This window comes from Wolffia australiana, chromosome 4 (assembly GCF_029677425.1).
Source record: "Wolffia australiana isolate 7733 chromosome 4, ASM2967742v1".
In the NCBI taxonomy this organism is placed as follows: domain Eukaryota; kingdom Viridiplantae; phylum Streptophyta; class Magnoliopsida; order Alismatales; family Araceae; genus Wolffia; species Wolffia australiana.
The window spans coordinates 19,698,524-19,719,599 of NC_135838.1; the positions used below are offsets into that span (position 1 = coordinate 19,698,524).

The following is a 21,076-nucleotide window of genomic DNA, read 5'->3' on the forward strand; positions in this document are numbered from 1 at the left end:
ATAAAATATAATTAAAGTAAATTAGGGAAAATAATTTTTCAAAATTAAATATTAATGGAAACTATTCAATTTATTTTAAAGTAATTTATCTGAATTTTTAATCTTTTTTAGATTTTATAGAATGGAGACTACTTAAATGTACTTGAAAATAAATTTGGTTGTGTTCAGGGACTGAATTGAGTGGACTATAGTCACCCAGTCAATCCTGCTGTGGGTGCTGCTGCTGTTTGTGGTAGAAAAAGTGGTTGGCGACAGCTAGCGAGCAATAGAGTTAAGGGGTAGATGGCTACACCATTTTGTAAATGATTAATTTTTGAGATTAATTAAGGGCTTGAAATATCTAAATATAAATTATATTGGATAATAACTTAGGAAGAAAGACGAGACAAAATAGGTTAAAATTTTGATTTAGCATGACAACATTTTTGTGACTCTAGTTTGGGCCCAAGGAAATGTTGTATTTTCTTGTCCTTTAGATCAACAAATATGGATCACTTCTCTACCAATATGGAATCCCTTAGAAAGACTCAAAACAAGAAAACTGATGCACTAAGGTTTTCAATAATTTATTTAGGACTTAATTCAAGGATCAGATACAAAGAGGGGGGAAAATGAATTTTTGTACAAGAGCCCTAAAGTTATCAACCTTTTGATGCGATACTAAGAAAATTGAGGGCTAAGATGCCTTGAGTTCAGGATTGAGCCACATTCTCATCCATCATCCAATAGGGAACTAGTTTGGAACTCAAATTATGAATTGAGTCCACAAAAAATAACCACTTTGACATGGGCCTTCGAAATGGGGTCAATCATGCCTTTAGCTGACTCTTCATGAGTATAAGCCTTATATTCTAGTCCAGGTCATGGACTCATCATCATCCATTAAGGAACTAGTTTTAGAAATCAAATTATGAATTGAGTCCACAAAAAAAACACCCTTTGACATGGTCCTTCAAAATGGGGTCAATCATGGCTTTTGCTGACTCTCCATGAGTATTAGCCTTATATTCTAGTCCAGGTCATGGATTCAGTATCTTTTATCCCCTTGCATCCATAGTTTACTCTTGTTATCTAAATCTTGTATTTCAATAAAAATCCAAGAAAATAATAAGAAATCCATTTGATTGAGGAGACTAAAGAGGGATTAGTCTTATACATCGATAAATTCAATAATTCATGATTTAGTAGGTAATTTATGTTTTCATATTTAAATTTTAAATTATTGATAAAATAGATGCAGAAATTAAAATATTGAACAAAGGATAGTCACAATTAGTCATCACTATCGATTTTATTTTATCTGTGTTCACTCTGTATCTAATCATGAATTAGATTATAACTCTTTTATTAAGGATTGGGTGATATATATTGTTACCTCTTGGATACAGTTGTTGGAGGTAACTTTATGATGAAGTATGGGGATGCATATCTAGAGCTATTTGACAAGACATTCGATAGTAGCCATTACATTATGAACCTCTCTCATTAGGGGATATCATCATAGCTGAGAAGGAGATGAGTACTTGACACAAATGCCATAGATTCTAAGTTGATCTTATGTCAGATATAATAGTTTGCCTAATCTCAAATTCCAGTTTTACATAAACTATCCATATGAGTCAGCCATAAAAGGGTTAACCTCAAGGAACATCTACGACACAACCTTGTGTATCCAGGGCTTTATCATAGTAAGGAATATTTCACAGCAATGTTAATTTAATGTTTAAGATATTTTTGGTCTGATACATTCTCTACTAATGGACTCGGTTAGGAATGAAGGTCTACTTTTCCTGATTCTTTGCATCTGATTGCCTTATTGTCTTATTATTTATCTTATTATCAACAACCTATAGGGTATCTAAATAACCTAAAATAATTCTTCCACCCTTAATATCATAGCCAAATGCAGCAGCTAGCATCAGGGTATGCTATTAGCAGCATGTATTTTCCCCCAACATGTATTAGGTTTATGAAAAAATCTTAAAAGTTATGGATCCATAGAACTAAACCAAAATAATGAAGGATGATAAAGGTCATCTCTAACCTAAGTTGGGGGGTAAAAAAAACAATAACCTATAATATCCCTTCAAAAATAAATCCCTTAATTGAACATACAATAAATTGATAAATATAGTGGTTAAGGGAAGCATTAACCACTTGATTTATCATTGTATTTTATGTTCACTTAAGGGATTTATCAGTGAAATATGTTTCCAAATCATCTTTATATAGAATTACTTCTATTATATTGGTTTACCCCTATCGATCATTCATTAAAATTTTTCATTACAAGTTCTTATAGTCTGGAGCATTTCTGTTACAATAATTTTATAAAATTTAGGTAAACAAGATTTTCATGCTTTGTAAATACCCATCAAACTTTTTTATCATGAGATAATGATAGAGGAATATTCATTCTTACTTTTTTAAGTTTAATACGAAAAAATACAGATATATATTTACATGAACATCAAAGTAAGGTATATTCATAGCTGTTTCATAATTACATTTTTTATAAATATATTATCATTAAGTGAAATAATTTGAAATATGATGTGCGATTCTGGTCTTGTTTGTTTTTCATTTCCTATAATGTAAAAAACAGAACCTTTAATATATCTCTAGAGGCCACAAATAATCAAGAATGACTATTGAGTATCTATTTTTTATTTACTTACGTGACTGAAAAATCATTTTCCCTTCAGCATAGCCAATTGACTCATTAGACATTACTCCCTCGGTCACTATTTATTGTACATTTTTTATCACTGATAAATTTTAGACGAGGAGTCGAGCCCTTTTTATGATGATATTTAAATGGTAGCCACAAGGCAAGTTGAAGTCTTGAAATATTTTTTGCTTTTTTTTATATGACCAAGAGATTTTCTAGGTGCCTAATTGAAAATTTGAGTATTTATGTTGATCGATCTAATTTATCATCATACTTTGTAGCCCTCAAAGTTTCAACATGTGAGAAAACACACATATTTTTGGGTTGGGACTTTCTCAAGGAATCAGAGACATGATAAATAAAGTGTTCTTTTCATACATTATACATGATTTTAGACATTAAATTCAATTTATGATGATGTTAAATGGATTAACTGAATTCATTCATCACTTATAAATTTCAGTTGTAGCACATGTTGGGTTCTAGAGGCTTTGACATGGATGAACAAAACAAAACGATTCATAGCGAAAGACTTGAACGAATCGAATGGCATCAACAAAAAAACATTAAAACGAGTACCTTTCCACGGATTGCATCCGTGGTTTCCTGGATCCTCGAGAGAGCTGAGTTGAGCTGCTCATGTGTGTAGCCTGTAGACGTATCCACATGGTCCTCAGCACGTTGGATCTCCTCCTTCTCCTTGATGAGCCCCGGTCTACCTCCACCGTCATCGTTACGCCGTTCCTATCGCATTGGACATGGAGAGGGGGTGTGGGGAGAGTGGAGAAGAAGGGGAAGGTCCCTGAACAATTCTGGCCTGAGTGAATTTTGTTCAGGGCCTTCCCCTATTTATACTAAGTGGGTATTTTTTATAAAAACCCCAAAACTTAAGTATATCTTCTGACGTCCAAAAGACTATTTGCGTGTGACCCTCTAGGCCCATGTATCAGTCTAGTTAACGACTCCAACGGCCCAATAACCTTTATTGGCCTTCCAAATTAATTAACTATATCATCATATAGATTAATTAACGTCAGATTGATTTAACCCAATCGATTGGTCGAGTCTCTGACACGTGGGGTGCCAAGCTACACCTCGTGTCCTAGAAGATACAAAGGAGTGTGTATAGACTCACTCATGGAACCTGTTCATCATCAGTTACCGTGTATGTATAATCCCTCACCCACTTGACGCTCCTTGGACAACTTAGTGTCAAACCCTAATCGGTCATCTGAGTTAGTACTGATGCATTCGGAAAACATTAGAGAACTCTTCTCCGATATTTCATTGCCTTGGCCAAGGACTTCACCACATCATCTTCCTTGAGCTGTCAACTCTTATACCGAGGGTGGACAATCCCATCTTGACCACTCAATCATCTTCGTGAACTTCTTGATGTACCCGAACTAAGACCATTTAGGATCCCATGATTAGAGACTTGTTGGCCATTGCCAAAGTACAACCGTCCATCCACAAGAAGTCTTTGGTGTCTTAGGTCTAAGGACCACTTACACAACCGTGATGTGAATCAACCTGATTGACAGTTCAGTATAATACCATTCAGGGATTCGTACAGATCAATTCAGTGAACTCTTTCCACTAAAGAGCACCCACTATCTATCCTTAGTGTCGCCACTCTAATGGCTACGGGACCGACCATACACATCATATGAGGGAGGCTAGATAGTGCTATTCTATCCAGATACTTTGATGTCCTTCTTGCGTATCCTTTGAATATGAATGTTTAGAACACATGCTTAAAGACTAGTGATCTCCGTATTATGATCTCATCATAATTCACTAAGTCCGATCATGTATTCATGGACTTCATTATACGTTCTATTAATGAACATGGGGCAAGATGTGGAATATGTGATTGGCTTGCCGGCCACATATATTTCCATCGCACATTCTAGATATTTTAAACTAAACCTCATTGACTTACATCATGTCAAAGATATTTACTACTAATAAATAATTTTCCATTTCTATGTGTGTTGGATATTAAATGAATTAAGTCTGAAATTTAAGGAGTTCTTGGAGAATGTAAATGATGATCCAAATAAAGTCATGGGATGAGGGGACATCTTAAATAAATTTTGGAAATATGTATCTTTTAAAGAGTGATTAGAGGAGTTTTGACTACGACCTGGCCCGGTGAAGCCTTCCTAATCATGATCTAAAATTTCAAATAAAAGAACCTCGACCAATGTGAAAGCAAACAAACATGGCACAACAGATAACTGATGATTAGGATGGAGTAACTAACTAATGTGGCCATATTTATGTGTACTCTCTATCTCTCTCTCTCTCTTCTCCAAAATTCTAGATGTACTCTAGAAAATGGATGGTGGGGAAAATGCATTGTCTAGGGTGTAGGTTGTTTACATTGCTTAATGTGACTTTTTCTAAAAAAAATTTCCAATTTATTTTCTCATTCTAATGAAAAAAATTCCTGATTATGCTGGTATTTGAGAATCCAGACCTGAGAGGAAGCATTGAGAACTTTTCTGATGATCATCTGTGTTAAATAAACTTACATTTAAAATTTCTGAGTATTTTTTATCCATTTCCCCCTTTATTTCATAATTTTCTCTCTCTAAATTCATGTTCCCCCCTTTCATATCTCCAATATTTTATATCTATTTAAACCTTATTCCATATATTTAGTTTATTGTCCTTAAATTTCATAAAAAATGATTCACTTGTAGATCCTAATTCCTTTCCCATCATCTCCCTCAAATAAAGGATATAAAAACTCTAACAGTAATAATTATTAATTATTGTTTCTTTACTTTGAGATTGATCCAAAAATCTATTTCTAATGCTAAATAAATGTAGGAAAAGATAACTTTGGATAGCATATACAATACTCCCTAAGTGAAGTTTACAATGTGGCAGAAGATTTTCCCGGAACTTATCAATTTATTCCCATTTGTATCTTTTGCAAATGCGACTCAAATTTGCGCAAAAAATTCTCTTTTTATTGCATTTATGTATAAAATAAATCCTAAAAAAACCTTAAGATACAACCTTCACATCTACACTCATTGTTATTTCCTTTGAACTGACAACTTACGTTTTATATAATTTTATGTGTAATAAGAAACATTAATTTTAAATTATTATAAATAATCTTGCATTAGTCCAAATTAATAAAACCCCTCCAAACACCTAAATTAGTAATTGTCTGGATGTATATGCTGCAGGATATTTGGCAATTAATGATATTTGTTTTGCGCATCAGAGGTAAGGAAATGTTCAACTTCTGACGTTGAGAAAGTTTTTTTTCCAAAATCAGTTTCAATGTAGGGAGAGTGCTGGAGTTGTTGGAAGCTAGGTTTTGAAACTCCCTTCCAGTGGTGTAATGAAAACTAATGGCTCTATTAATGCATCTTATGTACATATACATATATATATATATCCTCACTTATCTATCTCTTAAACTACTCGGTCAAAGAAAAGCTAAATAAAACTACTAATGGCAAGGTATAAACGTGTGAAGCGGAGATGCTAGAGAATATTGAGGGATACAAATCCCAATTGGTGGTGTTTACATGACTCAATCATCATGTACGGACACAGAATTAATCTCACTCAACTTGGATATGAAAGTAATTCCATATTTGAGTCATGATTAAAAGAAAATGCAATATAATGGAAAAGATGAAATCACAAGGGAAAAAAGGATCACAATGGAAAAGATGAGTATCAAGTAATGGATTAGCAAAAACCTTACTGTAAAATATGAGTTATCATGTAACAAAGGAGTTAATGTTAGCATCATTGTACACTTAAGCCCCCATCACATATCATTATTTATTCCACCCCATCCCTTTGAAACCATCTAGATCTTCCCCTTAGAAGGTAAATTATATTGATGGAAGTATATAAGAACCACTGAGTCATAGGTATGGAGTCTTCTATGTATCTCACATATCAGTATTGATTCTTTCTCTTTTTCGTATATAGAGATTTAGAAAAAGACAGAAGAAAACAAAACAAAGAAAAAAGGTGTACTGTTGTAACCCTTAAATCCCCTCATTTATGGAGATTCATTCTTCTAATACCAATGTGGAAGAGGTATTTATTGTTTATAATCAAACTATATGAAAATCGTTAGGTTATTTAGACTGGGTATGCACTAGATGTAGATTAGAGAAATATATTCATAGGAAAGTTAACATGAGAAACACACACCTCATTCTAGAGTCGTCATTTAGAAAAAAACAATATCAAACCATGCTTTTACAGATCAGATCCAATACCATGGTATATTTGGCTAATTTTAAGTATCATCATGTTAGTATTTATGAGTATACCTAAGATTTTGTGTGAATTTACATGCTTTTTTACTGAGCTATATTTTATCCAATCTAAACTCTAATGGATTATTAAGTGTTTGAAATATTTCAAGTTGGGGATAAAGATATCCTATGACTTGTGTGCCTAAAAATTGAAGAAAATGTTAGTTAACTCATGGATATCTGTTGCAAGAAGAAGTATACCAAATGGGATGAATTAATTATCGTGAGAAAATGCTTGCATGCACGATATATATATATATATATAACTCCCAAAATTTTGATTCAATGCAGAAGAAAGGGTGATTTATATTTTGATTTCATGAATTAGTTCTAATGAACAAATCATGATTTCTCCCTGGCTCTTAATAAAATTGATTTAAGTCTTGCTTATTTTCTTCCATAGTAGCTTCATTGCCAATATAAAGTCCCTCAGGAGTGGTGGATTTGTGAGATGTCAGCCCAAGGCTTGTAATTTGATGATGGGCACTACTTGGATCTTCTAAAGAAGGTAACTGGTCCTATTTAGCCTGATAAAAGTTGAAGGTATCATCTCTATGGATGAAGAAACTGATTTTCTTCAAAGGGACATTAGTGCAATTGACAGAAGTGATACCACCATCTTTATGATTTAATATCATGCCTGAAAATCCAATGATTGAAGGAAAAAGTAGGAGTTTGGAAAAGATGGGAATAGGAGGAGAAAGTCTCATAAATAATAAGAATCATGATCTATACTTTTGTACTGGGATAACTTGAAGTGGAAGTAGGTATTATGCATTTAACAGGTGATGGAAAGATAAAATTATGACAAGGGACATTGTTGTTGTCAATGATCTAGTCATCTCAATTGTGGACATGCATGTAATGATGCTTCTGATGCATTCTTTGATTAGGGGTGCGTAGAGGTTGACAAGTAGTCGCACGGGGCTCTATGCAGGTGTATTCGATGGTGACCCCTCTCCCAGTCTTATGCAATGACTTGTGAAGAGTCAGCGAAAGTATTGTGTGAAGTGCATGGTGACTAAGGATAGTACTCACATGATCTAGGGAGTCCCCATACTGGGTACCACATCCTCTAAATGCTGCACATATGGTGATAGATTTTAATGGACAAAGGAGTGCATCATTTAAGCGCATGCATGGGGTTCATCAACACAATATGAACTTCAGGCAGACATGCGCTCTGGATGGACATCAACATAGTTGGAACTCTAGAAACTAGGTCAAGGAAGGAAACCTGGTGAGATGAGGATGGTCACCGCTCATCAAACCTAATGTAAGGCAGAGTGCTAATACCTTGCTTGTTGACACGTTTGTGGCCTCTATTGTGTTTGTAAATCTCTTAGTAACATTACACAATGTTCTCTATCAGGGACAGAGAAGAATATTCAATCTTTCTAAATATTCATATTTTTTCCACTTTCTTGGCTTTGGGCGGGAGATTCAGGATGACACATGGCGAAACAACAATGTTGGCCCATGTGAGTTTAGATGCATGAAACAGGTAAAAGAATTTTTTCCAATCAGAGAATAATTGCTAATGGTAATTTACTGACCATTCAAGGAAAAAATTTCCCATGTAATACAAAACTATAACAAGGGACACAAAGAAAAGAAGAAATTCCTCACATAGCTGTTTTACCTAGGGCTCTGCAATATTCTACTATTGGAAGGCACTGGAACTTTTTTACCTAGAACTCCACAAGATTCTTAAGATACACATCCCTGAAGAAGAGGAAAAGAAGGCCTTTGAGTTCTATCACACGTGTCCAGGTGTAGGTCATATCATTAACATTCCAATGAATGAAAAATATTCTTAGCAGCGAATTGGAAAATTAAATAAACAGGGAAAATCAAGCGATCAAGTAGAAACATGCCTCGATCACAGTCCAAAATACACATCCTTCTTCCAAAAGTGTCTCTTTCTTAAACTTTAGCTACATATATTATCTTCTACTCGTAGTAACCCTTAATGTCACATCATATAAGGTACTTGAAAATATGTTTTTTGGCCGTTATTGTTTAATGATGCTCATAACTGCTAAATTACATGTCTATGATGTGAAGCATACTTAAACATGAGCAGGAGAAATTATATGCCCTAAAAACCCAGAATAGAAATTGAAATTTTTTAGTTATGGGGCATTGATTTCATGGGCCTTTCCCTAATTTGAATGGGTTTGAAAACATCCTCATGGCTATTGATTATGTTTCAAGATGTGTAGAATCCATATTCACTAGAACCAGTAATAGTAATTTAGAGATTCATTTCATTGCGAAGTATTTATTAACCAGATTTGGTTGTCTTTGGACTATCAATAGCGATGTTGTGTCTCATTTCACTAAATTTAAACTCAAAATATTTTAAGATATTTTTTGTGCCACAGGGTCAACACATCCTACCATCCACAAGCCAATGGACAGGTTGAAGTATGCATTAAGGAAAAAATAAATTTCCTCAATAAAATTATGAGACCAGATGTAAAAGACTGGTCAATATGATTATATGAGGCGTTGTGGACTTACAAAAATGTATGTAAGACTCCTTTTGGTACTTATACTAGTAGACTAATATTTGGTAAACCATGTCATATTTATATAGAATGGGAGAAAACATCCTATTTGGCTATAAATAAACTAAAATTTCATTAGATGTACAGAAATGTAGCATGGTTCAAATCCATGAACTATAGGAAGTTTGAGATGAAGTTTACGAAAATTGTTGGGATTACACAGAAAAATAGTCTTCCGTGACAAAATATGAAGGATGTTTTTTTTTTAAATAACAATTTTCTGTTTTTAATTCAACACTTCAATTATTTCATGGAAAGTTAATGCCTAGATATTTTATTTTGTGGAAGGGATATTTTATTCTTTCTGAAGTCTTTGGATGTGGAGATCTTTTCAGTACCAGCCTGAGAACAAGTTAAAGCTTAAAAGTTAATGGGTAGAGGCTCAAGCTATATGTGGAAGCCAAACCTGTCACCAACCTATTTACACCCATCTTGAGCAACATCCTGAAGACGATAATCATTATAGCAGCCAGTAGTTCTTGTAAGCTTCTTTCTTATTTCTGTTATTTCTTATTTGTTTTTTTTCTTCCCCTTGTTTTGATTTGTGTTTCTTTTGTTTATATTTTCAGAAATTAACCTTTTTAATATGAGCTGATCATTTGGAAGCCAATATAGAAATTCAATTGCTCGTAAAATATGAAATACACTAGAGTATTAATATTTTTTGGGATAAGAGTACACAGATAAGGAGTCCACAAGTCATATTTATCGCATGAAATCCATTGATTTTACCAAAATCATCTAGAAAATAATTTTTCATATGGATATAAATACATGTATAAGATTAATCAGAAGTTTAATATAATATTAGGTATAAGTACTATATTAATGCTTTATTACATTATTCCTTTTGCACTTGTACTTTCTTGGGTGGAAAATGGAATATCAGTCATAAGATATATCATGAACTTATTTGGTAGAAATATAAAAAATGATATGGACATTTTATTAATAGTTTAGTCTAAAAGGAAAGAGTGAAAGTATAAAGTCAATGACTTTATAGAGAATGAGGAATCCTTTGTTTTACTAAGTGTGGATAAAATACATTTCCATGCTATACTATTATGTTCACCTCTTGATGATCGATCTCTTTGATGGATCAAATATTTTTATTCATCCACAGATTTCATTTATTATCATTAGGATATATTAATCCAGATTACATTATACCATTCAAGCTATTTCCTCTATTGGATTAGATCCTGAGTTATTTTGAAGAAAAGATATTATGAAATTAAATATTGTCGAATTTATTGCTACTGCACTATCCATCCTAGTTTCTACTGCCTTTTTAGCTATCATTTATGAAAACAAAACATACCCAAAAATAATAATTTAACTGATATTTGTATTTCTTATCTGTAACTCAAGAAAAGCATTTCAAATGCAATTCTTTAACAAAATGATTAGTCTGAAATTAATCCTAATTGAGATTGTATAATAAATGAACTAAAAAGTATAATATGAATATTTCTATCACTCTATTGTGTATATTCTTGTAGCCTCTGTAATTTTTCAGAATACATATTTTTCGACAGATATGGGCTTCACTATGGAGACCAATCTCCTATATATAGGTACCTAAGTTTTTTTATTGAGTTGAAACATGTAAATTCAACTCACCTTTAAAATTAACTTTATATTTTACTTTCAATACATTTTAATTTCTATAAATCAAAATAGATTAATATTTTATTTAAGTTCAAGAGATTATTCTAGGTATCGTATACTCTATACTAAGTGTCATGTGATAGATGAAAACTGTTCAATTTAAATATAAAATGGGGGATATTTTCTAAATAATATGAAACAGCCAAAATAAGATCATTTTTTTTTTACTTTTTAGCATTCTAAATAAGTCATTCATTGAACTATAAATAGAGGATCTATGTCACATTGCATGATCACTTATTTGTACATATAAAAGGGGAAAAAATTTAACCATTTGTCGAGTCATACTTAAACATGAAATTAGATGAGATGAGTTGATAAAGCCTAAACGAAAAACATTTCTAAAAGTTTTGAATGTTACATTATGAGATGTAGATCATTCAAAACAAAATTTTCATCCATCTGATCTATGTTTGCACAACTTCTGCAAGCTTGTATAGGAAGTATGTATTAAGAAATAGTAATAAGCCAGAAGAGTAAAACTAAACAAAGAATAAATTACATTAAGAAAAAAGAAGGTTGGCTTCAATCTTAATTATTTTAATAGACAACAGAACCAGTTCAACAATTAAAAAAATAGAGTAGTAACGACTTGGTTTAAAAAAGCCTATCATGAAAAAAAATATTCCTTTGCCTTTATTACAAATATAACTAGAGAAATTAGTCACTTCATGTTCTTGTCAAAGGGTTAGTTTTTCTTCGTATATTGTATTTTATCATTGATATTTCACAGTAGTACAATTTTCAAGCAGTGGTATATTGATTTCAAATAAATAGGTCCTCAAAATGAAACATCTTCTAAAATTTTATGATTCAACAAATAGTATCATCAAAGTCCACTTCTAACCCAGACCACTAGTGAAGGATAAAATGTATGTATTTTCATTAAAGCAGCCCAAGAGAGACTTACTATATCCATGTGATATATCTAACCTTATCATATGAAATAATTATTCCCTTATTTGTTACTAATAATACTATAATCAATGGGGAAAATTCAAAAATGAAATCTATATAGAATTACTCCTATTATATTGGTTTACCCCTATCAATCATTCATTAAAAATTTTCATTACAAGTTCTTATAGTTTGGAGCATTTCTGTTACAATAATTTTATAAAATTTAGGTAAAAAAGATTTTCATGCTTTGTAAATACCCATCAAACTTTTTTATCATGAGATAATGATAGAGGAATATTCATCCTTACTTTTTTAAGTTTAATACGAAAAAATACATATATATATATTTACATCAGCATCAAAGTAAGGTATATTTATAGCTGTTTCATAATTATATTTTTTATAAATATATTGTCATTAAGTGAAATAATTTGAAATATGATGTGGGATTCTGGTCTTGTTTGTTTTTCATTTCCTATAATGTAAAAAACAGAACCTTTAATATATCTCTAGAGGCCACAAATAATCAAGAATGACTATTGAGTATCTATTTTTTATTTACTTACATGACTGAAAAATCATTTTCCCTTCAGCCTAGCCAATTGAGTCATTAGACATTACTCACCAAGCTCTCTATTTATTTTATATTCAACTAATGAAATAAATTATATTTGGCAGTGTTTCTTATTAAGCTTAGCCAAAAAGAGACTCTTTTTTTCCACTGTACTCTTTCAGTGAAGACTAAAATAGTATTTCAAAATTCCGGCTATGGTGGACATGAATCTTCCTGTTGTCTCTTATTAATAGTACTTGAAATATTTTATAATGAAGAATTCTAACAGAATATAGCTTTCATGATTATGAAGATACCTGTATTTAATTGGCACCAAGAACAAAATAACTTTGTAGAATTTTGGCTTGCTACATTTGTCAAAATAAAGACAACTGATCTAATTTTTTTATTTCAAAAGAACTGAGTTACGTAAATCCCCCTTTTTATATTGGAAAAAGAAATGGTAAGGTAGTTTCATAATTGATATGCAGTAATAGATTACACCAATATTCCTCGTTTTTATTTTTTAAAGGAACATGTCACACATTTTCATAATCAGTATGTTGAATATGTTCATTCAATTATTTGAAATCTAATGGTACCACTGTGACAAAAAAGAAGTATTAAAAATTACTAAATTTTAATTCATATTTCCATTTAATAATTTATAATTACAATGTGCTAGAAAATATTTATTACATAAAAGATTAGTTAGACTTTTGAATAAGTCCAATATTTATTACATAGAAAATAATGGTATTTGGTGTTTAATCCATCTGTAAGATAGTTTCTAATCCATTTGATTAAATTGGTGTCCATTCTCCCCCCCCCCAATTTTCGTATTGAAATAACAATGTTTATTAGCCTTGGAATTATTCTTTGACAAACAAAAGTACATTAATATATCTGTTAGAAAATAGATTAATGTACGAAGAGTGAATAACTGCATTGCAGCGCTCATACCAACCCAATCATTTTTTGGATTAAATTAAAGATTTTACTCCAAAAGATTGGAAGAAAATTTGAATGGATTAATATCGATTCATACAGAACAGAATAAAAGGTTCTCTACTGATTCAAATGGTGTTCCTATGGGATATAATATAAAACGAGGAAACAACTAATTATTTATCATATAAATTTTGACCAAAAAATAAATCTTCTTTGTTCTTGTATCTTTTGGTCAATGAGAGCATGGGTCAGATGCTACAGGATAAAAACTGTGGGACTTAAGGAATGATTGAAGGGGTTAATATAAAAACAGGGAAATATTTAATGAAAAAATTAAAAAATACAATTTAAATAAATAAGTAAAAAATAAAGAATAGTTAGAGGAACCCAGATTCCTAATGAAAAAGGTACAAAATTAAAAATGATCTTTCTTATTAGTGAAATTGAGTTTAGGGACAAAGGGATTGATTGAGAAAGATCACTTGCTCTTATTATAATATTCTGATTTGATCTGCATATCTTTGTGAAATAATATTGTCCTTTGTTCATGACACAAGATGGAAAGTTTTCAGTTGTAAGTTGAAAACATGACTGCATTGGTTACTCTTCTGGGTGGAGTGAAATAAGGGAGGATAGCTTCAAAAATTTGAATGAAGAGCCTTATGTGGTAAAAGTCTCATGTGGAGTTTTGAATCAGTAAATGTGACTTATTTTTAAACTTTTCCAAAAAATACCAAACTCTGCCCTGTGTAAAGTTTCCAGTGTGTGATTAACCTTTGGATTTGAAATCACTTATTATATACCTGGTATCAGCCATAATTAAAAATACCATTATATAGTTTTAGTAAAAGGAGGAAGGGTAACAACTTACCTGGTGTGAGATATCACCCTGTTGAAGGAAAACATAGATGATGTTAAAGTAAAGGATCCTCAAGATAGGCATACTGATGTGATGTATATTTTATGGAAGACAATATGTTTTGATGATGCAATGTAAATTGCCAGAAACATGTGAATTGCATGCCAACACAATGAAAACAAATTTCATTAGGGAACTAGAGATAAACAATACAAATCCCTAATTAAAAAATTAAAATTAGTTTCGGCTCAGATAAATTAAGAAGCCTTCAAAGCTGATTAGTTGGTGAAGATGGGATCTTCCACCCTACGTACAATATAGTATTGACTCAAGGAAAAAGGTGCATTTAATTCCCTTTCCTAAGTAGTGAAACTATTGTTAAAGGAGTTGTCTAATAATTTTTTATATGCATTAGTACTAACTATAAGACAAATTAAGGTTTGATAGATGAGGATGTGATAATTAACCATATTAGATTAGGATGTGGTGATTTACCATATCCTCCATCACCCAACAGTCTCATGCGGATGAAGCATCAAATGGACATAATACTCGATGATGCAAAAGGTTCCATCAGAGAGTTGGTATTATATTCATATCATATTCTCCATGAGATGTAGCTTGGCAACTAATAGCTGGAATTTGTTCCTATATATTAAGTTAAACTAATATTTAATTAATTGAGATATACATTGATATAATTAATTATAGTTATAACCATTAACATTTTCAGATGCCAGTGCAAACAAGGCTTAGGCAGTCCCTTGTCTTCTTTTCCTCTCTAGAACATCTCCATTTCTAGTGTGAATGGATTTTGAGAAGATCCAAAAGAGTTTCAATTGTGTTCTACATTTAGGATATAGCACAGATACATCTAGAAACTAGGCATATGAACGGCTTGAAGAAAATCATTCATGGAACTGAGTTGTAATGAAATGTGGTCCTCACAAGGTGGCAAGACCATGTTGTTGGATTTTAGAGCCTTGATCACATCTTGAACACTCAATAATCTTTATGAACTTGTTTCTGCACATGAGGTAATAATGTTTGTAATTGCATGATTCGTAACTCGCAGGTCATAGTTAAACTACAACCGTACATACACAAGACATCATTGGTGTCTGAGGTCTGAGGACCACAAACATAACAGTGACATGAATCAACCTGATTGATAGTTTTGTATGATACCAGCTATTCAGGGACCGATATAAATTAATTCAGAGAACCCTCCAATAAAGTCCACCAACTATCTATACTGTCTCCACACTTATGAAAAGGGTTGGACACTCATGTGTTCATATGAGTGAGACTAGATAGTGATATACTATCTGGTTTTTAATGTCCTTCTCAAGTATTTTTCAAAAAGGAATATTTGGTTTTACACATGCTTAAATACTAGTGATCTTCATATTATGATCTCATCATAATTCATGATATAACGATGGACTTCACATAAGCATCACAAGAGTTATTGATCAATACATTGCATCAATGAACATTCAACGATATGTGGAATGTGTGATTGGCGTACTGGCCACATATGTTCCCATCACATTCATGGTTTTATAGTTTCATTCAGATTTTTGATACAATTTCTGTTGACATAATTATATGACAAATAACACACAATTGTCATAATTATATGATAAAGTGATCCATATAGTATGAGTTAACTTATCATTTAACATATAATTATACTTCATCATACTTATCTCACATGAATAGTTATGAATATGATTTGTGTAAATGGACATTACGAGATATATTCAAGGTGTAATTGGTTGGCAATCAATAATAGTTTGTTTGGGTCCACTCCTGCAATCCAATCCACTCAGATGAACTTTTGCAATCAAGCCTGCCCTAACCCGCACCCACAATTTGAAACCTAAAATTTAGAAGTTTTAAATATCTTTTTAGATTGGGTCATATGCATGTAGAGTGTGTAGTCTCAAAGCTAGAATTTTCTCTCTCTGGCGTGGCCAACTTTGGCAAGTATAAGGAATGGTTTGGGGCCACACTATAGTGGACTATGTGTTCTGAGTGACTTTCATTGTGGCCTGTCGTGCAGCTCATTTGAGCTTTTCTGAAGCCAAATGGTAGAGGGCTCCTCATTAAGCTTATCCCCATTTTACTACATTTTTTCATATTTGTGCACATAAAAATTCTAAAAATCTAATAAACAGTATAAATACCAATAATAATTAATGTACCTCCATATTTGTATGAATGACTTATAAGAAATACATGAGTTAAAATGATAACTTGTCTTTTTTCAACATTTCAACTCACTTAATCGTATGAAATATGATCTAAAAGCAATATAATATCCAATGTTACCATAGTATGCATGGTATGAAATATGATATAAGAGCAAGATAATATCCATATTACCATAATATGTATCATAAGAAATATGATATAAAGCAAGATAATATCCATGTTACAATATTATGCATGGTATGAAATATGATATGAAAGCAAGATAATATCCATGTTACAATATTATGCATGGTATGAAATATGATATAAAAGCAAGATAATATCCATGTTACCATGATATGCATAGTTATGATATATGATATAAAAGCAATATAATATCCATGTTACCATAATATGCATGGTATGATATATGATATAAAAGCAAGATAAGATTCATGTTATCATAATATGCATTGTATGAAATATGTTATAAAAGCAGTATAATATGCATGTTATCATAATATGCATGGCATGAAATATGATATAAAAGCACAATGATATGAATGCTACCAAATATGCATGGTATGAAATATGATATAAGAGCAAGATAATATTCATGTTATCATAATTTGCATTGTATAAAATATGTTATAAAATCAGTATAATGTGGATGTTATCATAATATGCATGGTATGAAAGATGATATAAAAGCAAACTGATATGAATGTTATCAAATATGCATGGTATGAAATATGATATAAACGCAAGATAATATTATTGTTGTCATAATATGCATTGTATGAAATATGTTATAAAAGCAAATATAACATGCATGTTATCATAGTATGCATGGCATGAAATATGATATAAAAGCACAATGACATGAATGTTATCAATATTTAAATATATGTCACACATTCATGTTACCCATTTTCACCACTCCATGTAGTTCTTATCTTCATTTCAAATTATCATACTAGATTACCAACATGAAGGGATGATAATGTGTTAAAAACATCATTTGTGGGGGAAACATTATTTATGAGAAAAAGATACTCTTACGAAAAATAAAGATTACATTTATGGACAAATTCAGTAGGAGTAATCTTACGGACAAGTTAGATACTAGTAAAATAGTAATAGAAACTAGCTGAACATAACGCCTGAGAACAGGAGAATAGGAACTAGGAAGTGACTATTGAGTTGCAAATCAACTGTTTTCCATTAGTCCTTTGATTTCTTACCGCTTTACTCGTGGCCTCAATTATTCCTGATTGAAGTACGTACTCGCATAGTACGCAAGTAAGACGCAATAAAAAAAATAATCTTTTGAGGCCAGCGAAGAATTTCTTCTGCGATGCAAGCCGCGTGTTGTACATTTCTACTTTACTCCGTGATTCCTGCATTCTTGATTGGAAGAACTTCCTCCCATGAGATTCACAATAGTAAGTAATCGCGTGGAACGCAAGGCCAGCGAAAGGGAAAAAAAACTCTGTGGCCCAAAAAGCGTCGCCGAAGTGAGTCCTCAACTCCTCATCCATGTACAGAACAATTGTAGCACCAGTCGCATGACCGGCATCCACGGAGAAGATTCCGCAAGACAACAACCCTCCAAACAATATTCCACGGTGGAAGAAAATCTACTTCGGTCGACGCGAGCGAAGCATGAACTAGAATAAAAAATCTTAAGGGTCTTCATCACCGTAGCTCCACAACGTTGACGAATGCGAACTGGAGCAGAGTTATAGGAGACGCCCATTGTTGACCATCATTATCGATGTACACCCTTCAAGCTCAGATTTGACTTATTTTTACATCTCGTGGGTGCCCGGTTGTGTCCGTATCCGGCGAATTCCAATTGTCCAGGAGCGGGCAGTGATTAGAAAAATGTATCATGCAAAGGTTATTCCTGGGTGATTTAGTCCACAGCTCGCCAAATGATACTGGGGGCTTCAAACTTGGCTGCGGAAGCTTTCTCGCCGTTGCCGGCAAGGTTTTTACTGATCGGCCACGACTGCCGCCGTATTAATGGGACATTCGGCGGCAGTTGTTCGATCATTCATCCCCGTTCCATCTTTCCTGAGGAAGTTTCTGTCCCTATTCTCCTCTCGTCCCAAACTCCGAAGACTTCAACGGAGGAGATTCTGAGACGGGGATGGAAGAGAGGAAGGTATCGTGCATTCTCTTAGAGAAAACATGCAAATCCGACGATAAGCATTCTTGCCGGGAGGCGCTGCTTCCAAAGGAAAAGAAGAAGAAGCTCGAGCTCGTCAATTACGACTCTCTACCCGACTATCTGAAGCACAACGAGTTCGTTGTTGGGCACTACCGATGCGAGTGGCCTCTCAAGGACGCCATCCACAGCGTCTTCGCCATTCACAACGAGACCATCAACGTTTGGACGTGAGTAACCCCGTCTCTACTCTGCTCCATTCGCTTCTATTCGTTCAGGATAATCAAGCTGACGTTCTTTCATGCAGGCATCTGATCGGGTTCTTCATTTTCCTGACGCTGACTCTCTACGGGGGGAATAAAATCCCGGCAATGGCAGAGGCGCTATACGCAAGGCAGACGAACTCCCTCGCTGGTTTCTCCATCTCTTCGCTGACGAATACAACGGGGTTTATGAATCACTATCAGATGACGAACTTATCATCCCAGCCGAATCCAGCGATAACGCGATGGCCGTTGTTCGTCTTCCTCGGCGGCGCGATGTTCTGTCTTCTCACGAGCAGCGCCTGCCACCTCCTATCCTGCCACTCCGAACACACTTCTTACATCATGCTCCACCTCGACTACGCCGGCATCTCAACCCTAATCGTCACCTCGATCGTGCCTCAAATCTACTACACCTTCGCCTGCGACCCTTTCTATCGCGCCGTATACACCGCTACGATACTTGCTCTAGGATTGCTCACTGTGTTGATCTCTCTCATCCCCGTTTTCGAGAAGCCTGAGTTTCGGTTCGTGAGATCGCTGGTGTTTGTGATCATGGGGTTATCTGGATGGGGGCCGATCGCTCATAAGCTGGCGAGCTACGGCGGCGAGCCGGCGGCGCTGGTAACTACTATGTACGAGTTTTTTATGAACGTCTGCTACGGCGTGGGTGTGGTGATCTACGCCACTAGAATACCGGAAAGATGGAGGCCGGGGAAGTTTGATTTGGTCGGCCATAGCCACCAGCTCTTTCACTTGTTCGTCATCGCCGGAGCTTACGTCCAGTACCTCGCCATTATGGTTTATCTGGAGTGGAGGGATAGGGTGGGTTGCACCTAGAAGACTCTGGTTTGGCTGTTCTTAGATGATTGGGGCGAATTCCACCAGTCGTGTTGTGATGTACAGGTTTGATGATTATGCGGGAAACGAATTCATCAACTTGAAATATAATTTATCGTTTGTTTCACGTCAATTCAAAGTTTTGGAATTAGAAGGGGAGAGATCTCCATATTGATACTTTTTTGGGAGAGTTCGCTCCAGGGAACAACCCCTTTCTGTTTGCAGAAGAATTACCTTTCTATATTCAGAACAAAAATAGCGGAAAGTAAAACATATAGCGGTTAAAAAAGTTCTTCTTGGACATGTAACATTTGACCGGCGTGGTGGAAACAACAGAATAATTCCAATGAGATTTTCTTATTATGTTTGGCAAGAAACAAGGTGCAACCTGCACGCGTCCATGCCCTTAACGGAAGGAGGAGAGGACCAGACATATTATGCAAAATATTTTTCAGAAATTCGAAAGTAGAATCGCGGATAAAATATCATTACATTAATGATATTAGTAATGGATGATGTAACTACTTTCGTTAAGATTTCAGAAAATTCGACAGTAGAGTCTCAGACAAAATGTCATTACATTAATGATATTTCTCATGGATAATATAGCCACCACCTCCATTGAGATTCAAGAAATATGAAAATATAGTCACAAATACAATGTTTAATAAAGTGACTTTCAATAGCATTATCCTTTGGCTACTTTCATTGAGATTTAAGAAACAAAAAAATAGAGTCGCAGAAATTTTATTACCAATGTTGATGATCAAAATAGAGTGCTTTCATTGAGGTTTAACTGATTTTTTCATTAATAATGTCGCTACTACTTTCATTGAGATTTTAGAAACAAAAAAGTGGAGTCACAAAAATTTTATTGCTAATGTTGATGACCAAAATAGAATGCTTTCATTGAGGTTTAACTGATTTTTTTCATGAATAATGTAGCTGCTACTTTCGTTGATATTTAAGAAAAAAAAAGTAGAGGCAAAAAAAATTCGTGGCTGACGTTAATAATCTTAACTGCGTACATGATTTGCTTTCATTGAGATTTGAACTCAAGACCTCCCGCTTACTAAACGGGTGCTCTAACCAACTGAGCTATGAAAGCGAATTGGA

At 33.6% G+C, this 21,076-nt stretch overlaps 1 protein-coding gene and 1 non-coding gene across 2 annotated transcripts; one reads left to right on the plus strand and one right to left on the minus strand.

Moving 5' to 3' along the window:
* The first annotated feature begins 18,382 nt into the window (after window positions 1-18,382).
* On the plus strand, window positions 18,383-20,036 carry LOC144702660 (heptahelical transmembrane protein 4-like). The gene is made up of 2 exons (XM_078574668.1): window positions 18,383-19,087; window positions 19,165-20,036. Exons 1-2 carry the CDS (start codon window positions 18,840-18,842, stop codon window positions 19,958-19,960), a joined length of 1,044 nt encoding a protein of 347 aa, XP_078430794.1. The 5' UTR covers window positions 18,383-18,839; the 3' UTR covers window positions 19,961-20,036.
* Window positions 20,037-20,994: 958 nt separating this feature from the next.
* Window positions 20,995-21,068, minus strand: TRNAT-AGU (transfer RNA threonine (anticodon AGU)). The gene has a single exon. It is a non-coding gene; the product is annotated as a tRNA-Thr (tRNA).
* Window positions 21,069-21,076: the final 8 nt, after the last annotated feature.